Source organism: Meriones unguiculatus, chromosome 2 (genome assembly GCF_030254825.1).
Source record: "Meriones unguiculatus strain TT.TT164.6M chromosome 2, Bangor_MerUng_6.1, whole genome shotgun sequence".
NCBI lineage: Eukaryota > Metazoa > Chordata > Mammalia > Rodentia > Muridae > Meriones > Meriones unguiculatus.
In genome coordinates, this window is record NC_083350.1 from 62877172 (window position 1) to 62894509 (window position 17338).

At 42.2% G+C, this 17338-nt stretch overlaps 1 protein-coding gene and 1 pseudogene across 2 annotated transcripts in view; both read right to left on the bottom strand.

The window, feature by feature from the left end:
* Positions 1–394: 394 nt before the first annotated feature.
* The window catches only part of Elp2 (elongator acetyltransferase complex subunit 2), a 38579-nt gene continuing 21635 nt past the window's right edge, over positions 395–17338 (bottom strand). Inside the window, exons 14-22 of one of the 2 annotated variants that reach the window (XM_021649225.2) lie at positions 16459–16525; positions 15928–16023; positions 15714–15771; positions 15099–15171; positions 11412–11604; positions 9860–9981; positions 8270–8403; positions 7731–7838; positions 395–3719 (exon numbers count right to left, since the gene is read on the bottom strand). In XM_021649225.2, the coding sequence (XP_021504900.1) occupies positions 3566–3719; positions 7731–7838; positions 8270–8403; positions 9860–9981; positions 11412–11604; positions 15099–15171; positions 15714–15771; positions 15928–16023; positions 16459–16525 (1005 nt within the window). In that variant the 3' untranslated portion in view covers positions 395–3565. Of the gene's footprint in view, positions 3720–7730; positions 7839–8269; positions 8404–9859; positions 9982–11411; positions 11605–15098; positions 15172–15713; positions 15772–15927; positions 16024–16458; positions 16529–17338 lie in introns of both variants that reach the window. The other variant, XM_021649224.2, reaches the window with a different exon arrangement.
* On the bottom strand, positions 14668–14788 carry LOC132652579 (small nucleolar RNA SNORA70; annotated as a pseudogene).

The window sequence follows — 17338 nt, forward strand, 5'->3', positions numbered from 1 at the left end:
TCCTAATCAAGAAGCTATCTCCAATTGACATCTGCTTACGGTGGAAAATGTTTTCTCCAAAGGAGTCTCACTGGATAGATTAAGCCCACTCAAGAGTAGGCCCCACGTGAAGCAGTAGCTGTAGATGCCAACATAAAATGAACTTGATTTGCAGACTTTTTTTCTCTCATATTGCTTTGTTTTGTCAGATTTTTGTCTCACTGGTCTTTTGTTTATGTATTATGGTTTCCAATTTTGTGTCTTTATGGATTTTATTTTTCTGTGCATCTTCTTTTTAAAAATTATGATTTTTTGGTCTGTTTATAAAGAAAGAGAATTTTTTTATAAAAAGAGAGAGAGTTGGGTGGGTAGGAAGGTGGAGAGGATCTGAGAAGGAAACCATGATGAGAATATATTGTAAGATAAAATGTTTTTAATTAAAAAAAAAAAAAAAAAAAGACACAGCATTGGCTATTTTTGCAGGGGATCCAGGCTCTATTCTCAATACATACAACCATGTGTGTTCACAACCATCTGTAACCCCAATTCCAGGGGATCTGACATCCTCTTCTGGCCTTTGCTGTCACTAAGCACACACGTTATGTACACAAAGCATGCATGCAAACAGAATACCCACACACATAAAATATCATTAGAAAAAATGTTAAAGCACATAGAGAAAGTATGTTCACTACAGAAACCCTTTTCTATGGGAACATAAAAGGTGTGATTTGGTTAAACCATCTTAACACAAACCCCAAACTATTAGCAATACCCAATTTCATCATTTGGCAGTAACCAGAACTACATCACAGATTTTTACTTCTTGTCCTTCTGTCCACAGCAGGACCACACCTATCTGGTAGCTGGTGGCAGGGGTCTTCAGCAACCCTCTATCAGAAAAGCATCACATCTCTTCAAATAACCCATTCTCCATGATGACAATCTGCTAGTTTGTCTTTTTTTTTTTTTCCTGGTTTTTTTTGAGACAGGGTTTCTCTGTGTAGCCCTGGCTGTCCTGGCACTATGTAGACTGGACAGACCTTGAAGTCACAGATAACCACCTGCTTCTGCCTCTGCCTCTGAAGGGCTAGGATTAAAGGCATGCACTACCACTGCCTGGCTTTGCCTGTTCTTTATCCTAGTTGTAGTGTTGAGTTTGCCTCTTACACGGGACTAGCTCAACTAGCTCACCCAGTGCCGGCAGCAGGTGACCTGGACATTGTCCCCACAGCAGCAAGGATTCTATCAGAAAGCCACTGCACGGCTTGAAGAGCCTGTCTCTGTAGATGTGGTCCTTCTGACTATAGCACACTAGTCCCTCTGTTTCTACAACTGTCTAAACTCACTAGCAGCTCAATGTGTTTCATCATGAAGACAAGCAGAATTAAGCAGAAAATCTGTATAATTAATAAGGACCCCTGTGAGACCAGAACACCACTGGCAATAGACCAACTCCCTGCTTCAAGCACTGTGCCATGTAGACTCTGAGGTCATAGTTACTGAGCACAGGGATAAAAGTGCTGGGATTACAGTTGTGAATCATCATGCCAACTCTTATGTGTGCTTTTGGGACTACACTAACCATTCCATTGGCTTTTCAAAATGGCATTGAAAAATCAAATACTGAACTCTCATTGTTGTGTAGACCAGGCTTGCCAGAGAGGCACTTTAAAGAGTCATCAAAACATAGTACTGATGTCATTGTGGTTGTGTGCTCAAGCAAATGTCCAGCTGTGCCACAGGGCTTCCGAAGCCTGAGGGTGTTTCACAGTCACCTGGAGGTGGGAAGCAGATTTCACTTCTGAGCACAACATCCCTGGGACTGATACCAATGGGTGTGCATGTGTTGTGCGGGAGTGGGCATGGGAGAGCTGAGGGCTGAGGCTACAGTATGACAGGAGTGCTATCAACATGGAGAGTTGTATTCCTTGGAATTGTTTAAAAAACTCTAATCTCAGGCTTCCCACTTCACACAAATGCAAAACTCTGAGCTCAGGGCCAGTAATCCATCAGCTTATGAGCTGGACAGGTGATGCTGATACATACCCAACTAAAAGACCTGCTGAGAGCAGCTCAGTGACAACCCACCCAGGACTCCACAACACTGCCAGGGAGACTGAGGGTGCCGAGAGCAGTTTTCAGTTCTCAGTCTCCATCTCTCAAAAGAATAACAGAGCCACTTTCCTCTGACAAGACCAAGGGAGACACCAGGCACATGTATTGACTCCTGGTGTTCGAGGCAAGTGTGTAGTTGGGACAATCCTATCACCTCTTCTCTGCCTAGGACAGCTGTCAAGACAAAACCATTTCATTTGCTGGTGCTGGGCACTGATCTGTGCTGTGAGCTGAGCAGGTAAGATAAGGGGAAGGATAAACTGGTTTGGGGGCTGGGGGGCATGAAGGGGAGTGGTCAGGTTGGAACAAGTGTATCTCCTTTTCTTTCCTTCTATATATTCACTTTGCCAAAATGCTCCAGGAGGGCTGTGGCTGAGTGGCAGTCTGCACAGACTCGCATCTTCCCACCTCTCCAAGCTCTATTACTGACTCTCTTCATCCCAACGTCTCCAGGCCCTCTTTTCCCTCTCCAGTCTCCCTGATGAGGAACATCCTTCACTCTGACACCAGCTGTCATCTAAACTCAAATGGCTCTCACTGTCCAAGCCCTAATTTATTACTTATATCTGGAAATGATACTTGAATTTCTTAAAAGGAGAATCTCAATACCTTTAAGTAAAGGAAGGGAATGGCGTTAGCTTAAGTTTGCAATCGCCTTCCAAGTTCTGGAATACCTGGTAGCTAGTAAGAAGAAGAGGTCAAGACAGCACATTGTGTGGTGTGCTTATTCACAGGGAGTGTAAAAATAAAACCAAACACTCTGGGCTTCTCTGTCATTTCCTCTCCAGCCTCCGAAGAAGGTAATAGTATGAAAGCATCCCAAAGCTGCTTTGAACAGTCTGAGTGTGGACGCCACATGCTGGAACCCTATAGTCTGAAGACAGGTAGAGGAACCTTTCAAGGGGCAGGGTCTAATGACTGGTGATCAGGCCTTTAAGGAGTGCATTCTCCCGATAGGGTTTTAAGCAAATCTGGTACCTCCCCTCCATCTCTCTTGTTTCCTTCACATATCATGTGATTTCCCTATTCTAGACACATTTCCCACTATTGCCATCCCACTCACAAGGTCCTCATCAGAACCAAACAGATTCCAGGGCCATGCACTTGAACTCCCAGAATGCTGAACTAAATAACTTTTTTTTTTTAACCAAGTACCCATCCTCTAGCATTTTGTTATAACAAAATAGGCACAGATAGAGCTAAAGACTCAACATAATGCATAACCAGACAAACCAGACAAATTATCTGGCCACACATTAAAAAAATGTTCTTAATCAGAAACACACAAAGGTAGATCCAATCATCTCTACAGAATGGACAAGGGAAATCGTTCACAGACTTTTTCAGATAGTAAAAGGACTGAGATCCAGATAGGGAAACTCAGTCAATAAGAAGATAAGGAAAGGTGATCTATTTACATAACAAGCATGTTAAGACACATCAGGACAGCGGGGTGTGGTGAAGTCTGTCACAGTGCACATCTGTTAACCCTATAAATCTTGACGGTGTGATCTTCACCACAGCTTGCAAAGTACAACCACTCAGTGCCCTCTTTACTCTGCTCAGTGCTGCCATTGCAGTTCTTCCAGCATAACCTTCTGATACCAAGTGTGTGACTTTGGCTGCAAGAAAGATAGAAAAATCATAAGGTCAATGAAAGTCATGACTGCAGAATACCTTACTGGAGTTCACCTACACAGGAATGTAACCAGGGCATCCTTACAGCTGTTATAACATGAATAGAAGTCTAATTAATATTCTAGTAATTTTAATCCTATACTGAAAATATCTCTTTAATTTCAAAACAGACTAATGTCTTATTCACTGGCCAATGACAATGTCCAAAGGAACAAGAAATAATACATTTCTGTCAAATGTTTTAATCATCAGTAGAATGACTGAAATGACAACTGGAAAGCTAATCTTTCCAAAGCCAGCAAGACAGCTCAGTAGGTAAAGGCATTTCTACCAAGCCAGTCAACCTTAGTTAAATGCTTGTGAGAACCTGACTCCTGCAAGTTGACCTCTGACCTCCACTCACACCATTGCATGCACATGCTCACATAAGCAAATGTAAAATTTCTCAAAAGCTAATCTTTTAAGATAACATTTTGATGCAAGATTTAATTCAATTATTTAATAATTTCAAGATTACTGAATGTAGTTCAATTTTGTAATTTTGTTCTGCTGACACTGCTGAGAGATAAACAGGCTTTAATATTTTTACTGCTGAGTAAAGTAAAACCCTCAGTGAGCCACACAGCGAGAGCCATGGTCTCAGGGTGACCTAACCGCAGGGCATCAGACAAGATAATAAACTGTATTAGAGGTTCTTGTTCCCTAGGGTCCCCCAAAAGGCAGAACCAAAATGCTACCAAACAGATTAGCGATAGCTCTTGGAGAATGTACGACACGTTCCTTGTTGACATGTGTAAACGTGCTCAAAATGAATAAAGCCAAGAAAACAAAACTCTGGTAGGTTTTGAGGCAGAGAGAGCACAAGACACAGGTCTCTTTCAGACATGCCAGGGTGAGAATGAGGCACATGTCTGGAGAACAGGGCTTGAAAACACAGGCCCTTAGTGAGTGTGAGCTTTTCTGGTACAGAAGGAGGACCTTTTGCTTAGACAGGGAGTGCAGACAGGACCCAGCCCAGTCAAGCTTAGTGAGCCACAGAGTTGACTGGGGTTTTTTAAAAGAGCGCAGGAGATGGTTAGGCAGCTAGCCAGATGAGCTGCTCACCTCATACTTCAGAGAGTGAACGCCGCATGAGGCTCCCTTAAAGGTATGGTTTCCCCAGACAAGCGCATGCTAACAAGCCTGATCTGTTTCAGCACAGGGAGTCATGTGCAACCCAGAGTAGACCCAAGGTGTCACAGTTTACAAAAACATGCCGTCGTATGCAACGTTTTCTGAGGAAATGCTTTCATGTTATACAGACTATGACTGTGCTTAATGAGAGCTCATCTCTCCATAAGGAGGAATCTGAATATTAAAGCAGCCATAAGTCGCTTGAGCAGAAGCATTTTACATAAATAGAAATGGGAGATTCACTATGAATAGCAAGCTCTATAAATATGGGAGCTGAGTTTTAAAAAGGCAAAATCTAACTGAGCAACTCTAGAAAAACATTGTTATTGGTTTTTCTCGTATCACAAGTATTCAAGGTTTGGGACATAGTTTTTTGGGTTTTTTTTTTATGTTAAAGATTTATTTATTGGTTTATACAATATTCTGCCTGCATGTGTGCCTACACACCAGAAGAAGGCACCATATTTCATTATACATGTTTGTGAGCCACCAGGTGGTTGCTGAGAATTAACTCAGGACCTCTGAAAGAACAGCCAGTGTCTCTGAGCTATCTCTTCAGGCCCTCGGACACAGTGTTGAAAGAGAAGTTCCAAAAGCAGTGTTAAGCCAGCAACATCAGCAGAGGGCCGTGGGCACTATCAGCACTCATTAAACATGCTTCTCTCTTCCTAGTCAACAAATTGTTGGAAGTGGTGATCGATCAATAGTGCATGTGTTCCAGGAGGCCGTTCTGAAGGGCAGAACTTACTGATTTACATAAATAAAAGAATGGGCCTTCCACCTTCCCGACGGTGAGTGCTCTCTGTCACGAACAACTCCACATTTGGCTAAGGCCGAGGATCTGGCTTGCTTCCATGTATGTGGACCTATCTGCATTGCCCCCGTGGCACGCCTGGGTTGGCTACCCAGAGGCTATTTAAGCTGTGGGCTGGCTTTCCCCGGGGTCCGAGGATTGTTCAATGTTCCTGAATAAACTGCATTGAAAAAAAAAAAAGAATGGGTTTGGGGGTCCTTTTTTGTTTGTTTGGGTGTGTTTTTGTTATTTTCTGTTTTTGTTTGTTTTATTACTTCCTTTAAATCTCGAATGTTAACACATCATATTTAAAAGATATGTAGAGACCAGGAGAAATGGCTCAACATTCAAACAGGATCACCAGAGTTTAAGTCCTTAGGACCCACGTAAAAAGGCAAATTAGCTATATATACCTGGAACCCCAGTGCTGTGTGGACTGGAGATACAGCAAGACTGCTGGGGCCTGCTGGCCACCTGCCTAGCTTGATTCAACCAGAAACCCTACCTCAAATAAACATGGCACAGAAGAACAGGACCCATGATGTCCTCTTCAGACCTCTGAACATGTATAAGGAGATGGGCCCATGTCTGAACACACACACACAGGTGCACATGCACAGACACAATACAGAGAGCCAAGCAGGTGTTCATCTCAGCACTTGGGAGTCAGTGGCAGGAGGATGGTTGCAAGTTCAAGTCCAGGATGGTCTACACATCAAGTTCTAGGCCAAAGCAGACCTATACAGTAGAATTGTCTCAAAAAGACACACACATACACACAAAGGGCAGGGGAGGAGGTAGATAAAGAGGGCAGAGGAAAGATAACAGATTTGGAGGCTGGGGATGTAGCTCAGCAGTAGAGTACTCCCCAGCATGCTCAAGGCCCTTGGCTGAATCCCCAGCACCACAAAATTAATCAGTTAATTACAAGACACGGCCCTTAGGAAGCCAATCTGAAAGTCCTGCTTACATTTCTGTGAATGCATTATTAGCAAAAAGTTAAAATTTAGTAATTAAAATAGCAGCTATCTAAATAATTCAATGTATTTAATCAAGAATTATTTTCAGGTTACAAACTGCCTGTCATTACAACGACCAAGAAAGAATCGTCAAATGAAAACCCTGAACTCTGCACATCTTCCTATACTAACTGGTTCCTCACACTGAGGCCATGGTACAAATCTAAGTACCAAACCAGGGGCAGAGCATCGCATACAGACAAGGCAGGAGGCGGTAAAGGAAAGGGGACAGCAAGAGCGAGAAGGTCAGATGCTGGAAGATGGAATGTCATAGGCACTCAGAGCAAGCTGAGCAGGAGCTACTTCAACAGCAATAACAAAGCGGGCACACATTTTAACCAGCAGTTACAATGAGCACTAACAAGCTCACACGGATGTGAAAGGTCTGCTCTCTCTAATCTCTCATGCTCATCATGACACTAGCAATTAGAACAGTATTTGAAATTATGTTTAAATAGTATGAACTTGAAGATTGAAAAGCCCAAGAAAATGAACACAGAAAGATAATGACTTACTGAAAAGCTTAGGCATTCAGAAACAATAACATGTGCCACAAAGCAAATTAAAGTGGCCTCTGCTGGGACTGGGGGTGGCTAGCTGGTAGAAAGCCTGCCTAGAATTCACAAAGCCCTAGGTTCCATCCCCAGCACCACATTAAAAAATGGCTGTGATAGGTGCAGGCCTGTGATCCCAGAGCCTGGAGGAGGATCAGTCATGAGAGCCCAGCTCAAAAAAGGAAAGAACAGAGAAGAGAGGCAAGGTGAGGCAGCCATGGATAATGTCTGTAAAAGCAGCATGACAAACTCCAGCAATCTAGTAGAACAAACCAAAAGCTGAGTTCCACATATTAGCAAGGAGGTACTACTTGGCTGTCAGTATCAGAGACAGAGATTTCTGTATCTCTCCATAAAAATGTTCATAAAAATTGCCACCCAAAAAAAAAAAAATTGCCATCCAAACCCACCACTGTTTCTATCTAATCAGATGGAAGCAAAGTAGGAAGAACATACCTTGGACTTGTTTCTACACAGCAAGTCCAGTCATTGATTTCTTGATCAGTCTTGTTCCAGGAGTATATACAAATCTTCCCACTCTCTAATCCAACTGCAACCACATATCTGTTTTCAAGGCAGGGAGATGACAGAGATTGGTTCAGCATAACTTTCTCCTATCTCCACTTGCTCAAGTGCTCCCTTATAGTGTCTCAGTCGCCCACCCTGCACTGCTCTGCTGTGTCCCCAGACTCTTCTCTGCAGAGGATGCAGGCAGGTCCATCTGTCCTAAGCTGCCAAAGCCCAAGCTAGTGTTTTCCAGCAGGCTGCACTGACCCCTGTTTCCCTAGGCTGCCTGTGACAGAAAGCAAGGCAGCATATAGTCTGAAATAAGAAACTTTGTTCCTATTCCCATTTAAGCACCAATCATGGAATTCCAAGATTGAAAATTTTTCATAAGTATAAGCACTTTGAAAGCAGCAGCAACTAAACAAAACACACCAAAACAAGACAAAAATTGAGATGCTACTGAACAAGCAAATCCCATAGAAACTAACCTCTGGGCCGGGTTCAGCAGAGGGCAGACACTGACAGCCATCACAGAACTGCCCACATCCAGGACGGAGGAGCAGGGGCCGATGGGGTGCTCCATGGGGCGATGGCTGGAGTTACACTCGCCCCACACAACCACCTAGAACACAAATCACACTGTGAGGCGTTCTCTGCAAGGGTTCTAGTGCTATACTCTGCTCCTAGGAGCCAATGAAAACAATCTGTTCTGGGGCTTTTGTATGTCACAGAGAAGCCACAGTGTGCAGACACAGGTTGAGAGCTCAGACACTGAAGTGTACCCAGAGAGCACGGAGTGTTGTTTATTATGCTCCGTAGCACACAACATGGTTCTAAAGAGGTGAAATCCCACACATCATGTCCTGGCTGCAGTTGCCACCCTCAGAACTCACCACATATTTCTTGGAGAGGAAGCCAGTCTTCTACACTGCCTAGTGCTCAGGAAGTCAACTTGGCTATCAGGAGGATAGAACTTTAACAATATACTCTACACAAGACACAAGGCTTCCCTTGTGGAAGACCAGGGCTCACAGGTGTCTGACTGGCCACAAAGAAATAGAGAGGGAAGCAAAATGGAAAGCTGCAGATGTGGGACCAACGCATGATTCTGAACAGAGGCTCTGGGAAGCACACATTTCTGAAACTGCAGTAAATGCAGTTGGTCTGTTTTAGACACTATATCCCCGAAAGCTAGGCAGATCAAGCTCAGCGAGGGATCTATGCTCAACACCAGCAAGGGACAAGCTTCCAGTCTGGGAGAACGATGCTGGCAGGCCCACACTGACATGTTTAATCTGAGTGCCACCACTTACCTGGATTTCTATCACCAGAAAGGGAAGGGTTATGAAAAGAGACACAATACCATGCTAGTCATCCTGGACTAGGAGACTTAGAAAAGACAATGTTTTAAAGAACACAAAATCAGAGGGACGAGCAGGAGCCAAGGGCAGGCCTCAGGCAACAAGGGGAAGGGTGAGTTTCAGAGTGCTGCCTGATTTCCTGAGTTTTTCAAGCTTCGGTCATGTTCTGCCCCTCTCTGTCACTACTGAAAAATGGGAGCTGGGAGACAGTTGAGCCTTTAAAGGGTTGCCACACAAACAGGAGAACCTGTGTTTGATTCCTAGTGCCTGTGTTAAAAATAAAACCAGAATGAAAATAAACAAATCCCAAGTAAGGTGCTGTACCTGAACCCAGCACTAATGAGGTAGATATCATCCTTTGGACTGGCTTAACAGCCACAAATAAAGCTCATTTTCATGAGACTATCAAAAACTAGAAGTGCTGTTTTCCAGTCCCTCCTGCTCTCCTGGGTTCTCACTCGTAACCAAACTGCTGTTTCACCTTGCTCTGGGGTTACGTGATGACAGACACTTGCCAAAAGGTCTTCTCTTCATGTTTCAGAGAAATATAGTTGTAGAGTTTAACAAGAAAAACATTCAATGTACACGGGGAGGCCATGAACAAATTTGTAAACAACTATCAGAAAGGCAGAAAAATCTGCTGTTAAACATAACTATAAAAACATTCTTTTACATTTTTAAAAATAAGTTTTGTCTTTGATTGGAAAAAAAAAATACCTTTTTGTCTCGACTTCCAGTGAAGAAATATTTGCTATCAGGACTCCAGGAACAAGACCAAATGATTCTACTGTGCACAGAAGTGACGGTGTTGGTGAATGCAAAGAGAGTGAAAAATGGGTCTGAAAAAACAAAACAAAACATACACATCGCTCACAAAGCAGGACCTTCTTCTCACCTGCAGCATGATCTGCCAGGCACCCACTCTGCAGCGGAGGCCAGCAACCCAGCCCTCGCCAGCCACAGGCTATGTGCACATGGCTCATGCTGCCTCCTCACTCTCTGGTGCCTGGCAACAGAAATCACTTAGGCATTCAACTAAAGGCTAATTTACGATCTAAAACAATTCTGGGGTGATTTTACTATACTCCAGAAGTAGCTAGATCTGTGTATTAAGGAAAATATACTATAAATCACATTCTTTTTTTTTTTTTTTTTTTTTTTTTTTGGTAAATGTGCATTAGTATAAAGGTGTCAGATCCCTTGGAATTGGCATTAGACAGTTGTGAGCTGCATTTGGGTGCTGGGAATTGAACCTAGGTCCTTTGGAAGAACAGATGGTGCCCTTAACCACTAAACCATCTCTCTAGGCCCTGAAAAAATACTACAAAGAGAGAAGGGAAAGCGTATTTTTCTCATAATACATAAGCAGAAGGCTTAAAGATAACTTCTAAGCTTTATATAGACTATATATCTGCTTATAGAGAATAAATTTATCAATCCATAACCCAAAAAGCTACAACAAATTAACACCTATGTTATTTATAGTACTTCAACTTTTTATTTTTGTGTTTATTTTTAACATTTGTTTAATTATGTAGTTGGTGTATGTACATGTGTGCACACACATGCATACAGGAGTGCTTGGGAAAGAACAGTGTGCAGGACTTGGCTCTTTCCTTCCACATGTGCATTCCAGTGACTGAGCCTAGTCTTCAGGCTGGGGGCAAGTGCCTGTACCTTCTGAGCCATCTCAGTGGTCCAGCACTCCAACTTTAAAATGAAGTGCTGCAAGTCAGGAAGTCACAAGTGATGTCAAAGGAAAACTGCTCCAAAGTGATATCTTGAAATCCAAATTGTCAGGAGTCAGGATGTGGCATTACATCCTGACAAATGGATCATGGATTGAAATACTATTGAGTCAAAAATACACCTAATACACCTAGTCTACTGATGTCCCTGCAGCTTACACACTGCTGTGGAGTAGTGGCTTTCATTGTGACAGCTGTGGGTCCTCCACCCACCCCTCATAACATATGGCAAAGCTCAGGAGAAGATCAAGATTCAAAATCTGAAATACAGTCTGTACTGTGGGGCTATGAGGAATGATCTATGTCTGACTATGCCCACTCCATAAAAATAAATAATAAATACATACTTTAGAAAAAAAAAAAAGGCTTCAATAAAATCTACAAGAAAAGCCAAGTATTCCCCAGTTGCCCAAGAGCACTGAACTTCAGAGGCAGAAGGCTGTCTCCATCCTGTCACCTTTCTCTTGATTTCACAACTGCTAAATGTGGACAGACAACATTCACTACACAGGCTGCTTTACCAAACTCGGGGGAGGCTGCATGCTGTCTCTTCCATAAAGACCAGGTTCGATCTCTGGAAACAGCCAGTAAGAACTTGTCATCAGGTGAGAAGGCCATCTGTGTGACAGTCAGAGTGTGGAAAGCAAGGCTCTGCACTTGTTTCCAAGATGCTGTGCTCCAGAGAATGATGGCTGCATGCTCCTTCTGGGCTGCCTGCAGGACAGAGGTAAGACACTGATACATGAAAGCAGAAACCAACCAAAAGAACACACTTAACATAGCATGCTGTTTCTGTGGGTCTATTTGAATGTATCTATTTGTATATCTCCACAAAAGCCTCCAGAAAACTCCAGGGAGGTTACACACAGGTTACCTTTTCCTAATTTCTAGGAAAAGGTAGAGATAAGAAGGATTAGAAAAGACAACTCACAAGGGACCCATGTACAATGTGCGCGCACAAGGACTGGGCAAGGAGAGGTATTTCCAGTAGAAAGAATAAAAAGATGCCATCTGGTGGTTTGCATGAGATGTCCCCCACAGTCTGGGCATTTGACTACTTGGTGCTCAGCTGGTGACTGGGAAGACTTAGGCCTTGCTCGAGGAAGTATCCCACTGGGGGAGGGTTCTGAGGTTTCAAAGGACTGTCCCCATTTCTCTTCCTGTTTGTGGTTTGATGTGAGCTGTTCTATCACCACGCCTCCAGTGATGTTGATAGACTCTTATCCCTCTGAAACCCAAATAAACTCTTCCATAGCTGCCTTGGTCATGGTTTTTTCCACAACAATAGAAAAAACAACTTCACTGGTGATTCTGCAGCTACTGAAATGATCCTAAGGGATAACTGTGTCACTTAAAACAGCCTTATTTAGCACCCATTAAAAATTAAAAGATTCACACGTAGTGTGGTGGTTTGAATGAGAATGGCCCCCACAGGCTCATAAATCTGGATACCTGGTCACTAGGAAGTAGCACTATTTGGAAGGTTTAGGAGGTATGGCCCTGTTGGAGGAAGTATGTCACTGGGAGTGTGCTCTGAGGTTTCAAGGGTCCAAGCCAGTTCCAGTATCTTTCTTTTCTTGCTGCCTATAGATCCAGATACAGAACTCTAAGCTTCTCCTCTAGCACCATGTCTGCCTGTAACCACCATGCTCCCCACCTTGACAAAAATGGACTAACCCTCTGAAACTGCAAGGAAGCCCCAATTAAAGGCTTTCCTTATAAGAGTTGCCTTGGTCATAGTGTCTCTTCACAGAAATAGAACACCAATTAAGTAAACCTTGGTTTTAAACCTTAGTTTAAAACTAAGTTAATACCTTTGCCATAAAAAAAAAAAACACCTCCATTAATTGTCTTCCCAGAAAAATCTATGAAGGTTTTATAAAAATATTGGAGAGGCCTGAAGAGATGGCTCAGTGGCCAAGAACACTGGTTCCTCTTCTGATTCAGTTCCCAGAATTCACAACTGCTTCTAACTCTAGAACCAAGAGATCCAATGCCCTCTTCAGGCCTCCACAAGCATGCAAGTATATGCATACAGACATACATTCAGGCAAACATTCATGCACATAAAACAAAAATAAAAATCTTAGAAAAAAAAAAAGTAACAGTTTTATAAGCTATTCAAGAGAATTGTAGAAGAGGAGATACTTCCATGAAGTTCAAACTGCTCAGACCTAAATACCAAAGGAAACTACCACTGGTTTGCTGCTGTTGTTTGCTCTAAGTTTTCTGGCTTCAAAGCTGTTGAGTTCCTACTCTTCCTGACTCTACCTTCCAAGCATAGTGATTACAGGTATGAATCATCACTTAAAAAAAATTTTTTTTTTTATCTTTACTTATTTCTCATGTGTGTGCATGTATGTATGGGGGGAGAGGAATCAACTGTGGAAGTAAGAAGATAACTTGCAAGAGCTGGTTCTCTGCCACCCCGTGGATGTAGAAATCAAGCTCAGACCTAATGGGTACACCTTACCTACTGAGCATGTCAACAGTCCTTGATAAAGTTGTTAACAAACTTCTATCGAACTGAGTTGGATAATATATAAAGAAAATATGTTATAAAGTGGGGTTGGTTCTAAAAATTTTTAAAAAAAAATTGAAATTCATCCAATATACTCAGCATGGTTGCACCTGCCTTTAGTCCCAGTACTTGAGAAGTAGAGGCAGGCAGATCTCAATGAGTTTAAGGCTAGCCTGGTATACAAAGTGAATTTCCTTGTCTCAAAAAAAAAAATTATATATATAAAATACACACATATAATATATATTATATTATAAATAAAACATATGGAAAAGGAAAAAACTCACAAAATGTGTGAGACCAGACACCAAAAACTACACATTTTCCAGGTACTATGTGAACAGCAGAGAAAGCTGACTGAGGCACACGGGTATCTTAGACAATGACTGCTATTTTTCTTTAAATCTAACATTACTCTAAAAGCGCATCCCTAGGGGAAATTAAAGACTTATATAAAGTAGGGGAGTAATTCAGATATTGTTAAAATCCTCCCAAATTTATCTATAGATTCATTGCCACCACCAAAGAGACTGAAAATACTTTCTGTAGAAACTGAAGCTGATTCTAAAATCACACAAAAATAAAATAACCCAGAAAAGAATAAAGTTGGACGACAATTACTTTCCTAACTTAAAGATACTTTATAAAAATAACACTTGGCAGGAGGAACTCACAAGGCCCCACCCCTTACGAGTTATAGGCCTTAAATGGCTGCTGAGGAATTTTTCTTTCTTTCTGTTATTTTTGTCTTTCTTTTCAGAGCTAAGGACCAAACCCAGGTCCGAGCGCTTGCAAGTGCTCTACCACTGAGCTAAATCCCCAAACCCCTTTTCTTTCTTTCAAGGTGAGCAGGATATGACAGTTACTACTGAACATGACTGGAGGGAGGGGGCAGGTTCAGCATAGCAGCAGCCTTCAGGAGAAAACAGCCCATTGTCCATTACCACACAGCCATCAGGGATGAGCCACATTTCAGATACACAATTAAGTTCATCTGCTTTAAACACGGGGAAGCTGAAGTTCTTTGCAACATGGATCTGGTAGTAGACAGGGAACTTGAATGTGGCCCTACACGGGGCTCAATCACATGCTCTTTACTCTGCAGCTTGGTGTAGCTAGACATGATGGCCTGGCCAACATGACCCATGGCCACTGTGCTCTGGAACTTCTAAAAGGCATCCTCATTCAGTCTGGAGTCTAGACTGGGGACAACATGAGATCCAAAACATGCGAATATGCCATCAAACTGTTTCCAGTTTCCAATCCAAGGTCCCTTATGACAACCCAAGCACCAGGCTGCACTTTCCCAAGGAGGGTGCTGTTGCAGCCATTGCACACCCCTGTAAGTAAAAGACCTGGTGAGCTTCCCTGCTGCAGAGGACATTCTCTTCAGTGATGTAAGCATTGGTAAGGCCATATGCATATTTGTGTGTGTTGTGTGCACATAGGGACCATCACCCCCAAACTGAAACTGTTCAAAGATCAACATTAAGAATAAATGAGTTCCAAAACAGTTTAAAATGTTTCTAAAGAGAGCTGAGGAAAAGAAAATGTAAGAGATTCAGGCGATGGTACCTGAAGGGCTCATTTCATGTGAATTCTGTCTATATCTGCTGAATTACAAAAGCCCAATGACTCCAATTACCTGTGACCAAGTTAAACACACACAAACACCACAAACACCTACCTTGCAAGCAGAGGCAAGTAGAGTTTTTGAATTGTTACAAGTAACACAAAATATCTCATAGCCATGTCCATACCTAAAATTTAAAGGAAAAAAATATGCCTTCTGTATTACTAATGTACTTATTCTTACACTGCATGAAATTTAAAGTGAAAAGGATCATTCCCTCAACCTAATACACAATTCTTTAAATGAGTATCACACTTTGCCTAGGTAACTATTTAGGGAAAAAGCAGGAAACCAGAGAAAAACGATAGCTTCCCAAGAAAACGTACTTCCACATAGGTTTTCATGTCTAATGCCCACCAGTCCAAAAAACCACCATGGAAGATGTTGATGGGAACCAACACAGATAAAGATGAGCAGATGAGTAACAAACAGAAGCATAACCTATGTTATGTCTCTCTATCTTTGAAATTAACACCAAACAACTAATACATATAATAAACAACAATGTAAAAAACAAAAAACAAAATAAAAAAAAAAAACCACAGGAGGTCTGATTCTCACCCCTATGAAGCTATGTTGGGTAGGAGAAAAATGTAGGTAGGAGGAAGGGGAAAGAGAAAGTTGTTATAAGGGGACCTATGACTGACTCTAAAAAGAAATTCAACTTACAGTTTCTGAACTTCAGGCCACAATGTGTTCTGCAGAAGATGATCCTCAGTTGGAGGTTCTACAAGACATTTTAAATTCTATAAAGTTTGAATACTATAGTTGTTTTCTATTTTTAGCCAAACAGAAAGTGAAAGCCATGGCTCTACTTCAGGTCCACAGCCACAGAGTAGATTGTACTACAAATTGCATTAACTTGTCTCTTGTCACTTCTTACCGTTAAGGACAGCAGGCTGAAAAGTCACTTCTGGGTACGCGAAGGCAGGGCCAGTTAAGAGCAACTCCTCCTCAGAAGTCTGAAAGGCCATGTCTCCTATAGAAAAACAGACACCATGAATGCAGTTGCTATGACAATGTCTCAAAGCCACACATGAGAGAGAAGCAGGCCTTTTCAAATAGTGTGTTTCAGAGCTGTGTCCATGAAACTACAAAGATAATTTCCAAACTAGCTCCTGAATAGGACTGAATTCCATAAAGATTCTGTCCATTTTCTTTCACCTAGATATTCACAAGTTTTGTTTGTTTGTCTTTGCATATATAGCTGAGCCTGCAAGTTGCTCACAATCTCACCAGTGATTGGAGTGCTCTGTGAAATCCTGGATCAGTGGCCTACATGTAAACAGAGCAGTTATTACAAAGCATGAAGCTTAAAAACAGGCCTAAGGGAGCATTGGGTGCATATTACGTAAGTCTGTAACTAAGTTTTAAGTAATAGAGGCATTCAATAATTTTGGAGATAAATCCTTACCCTGATAGACAGCTTTATTTGATAGTCCCAATGCAGGAACAGTGGCTCCTTCTGGAAGATCTTCATCCTGCTAAAATGAGAAGCACAATATGTACCTCAAGTACCACAAAAAGGTAATGTTCATAAATGCTGAGACTATTTCCAGGCTTTTATGCATTGCTGTCTGTAATCTTTCCAACTCCTGAACTGACAGATGCCACTCCAAGCAATCCCTCTCCAACAGAAAGGGCCTACCCACCACCCCACCTCCATCAGACAATCTCTCCTAGGTAAGCTCTCACCATAAGCCTATGGAACAGTGGGCTGCAGGGTCTAACAGGTCCAGCAGGCAGAAATGTAAGGCCAAGGACTCTGCCCACAAGAAAGACTCAAGAGATGCCAAAACAGAGATATAGCTCAAAAAGGCATAGTCATGACATTTTTATTACACACATGCAAATAACTGAAAGCTACTTTACAACTCAGTGAAATAAGATAAAAAAAAAAAAAGGCAACAGTCTGCCTAGATCTAGCACACACATGTGAACCATATGCTAACCATCAGAAATGGTATACAACCATATGCCGAGTGTTTACCAACTCAACTTTAACATACATACTGGAACTAGACATGAGCGATACGGATTTAAAACAGCAAACCACTGAAATGGGAGGTACTGCATGCTATCCTACAGTGTGGAAAGGGGCGGTGAAAAGCAATCTTGATGCTTTTCCAAAACTCAACATGAAAACAGAACCTGAATGGAAACAAAATCTGTGTTCTAGCACAAAGAACCAAGTATATGCCTGGAGCTAAACCTTTCCTGGCATCCCAGAAAAACCCACTTCATTTCCTAGAACTAAACATCTCCTGAACCTGCTCTTCCGCCACCTAGAGCTC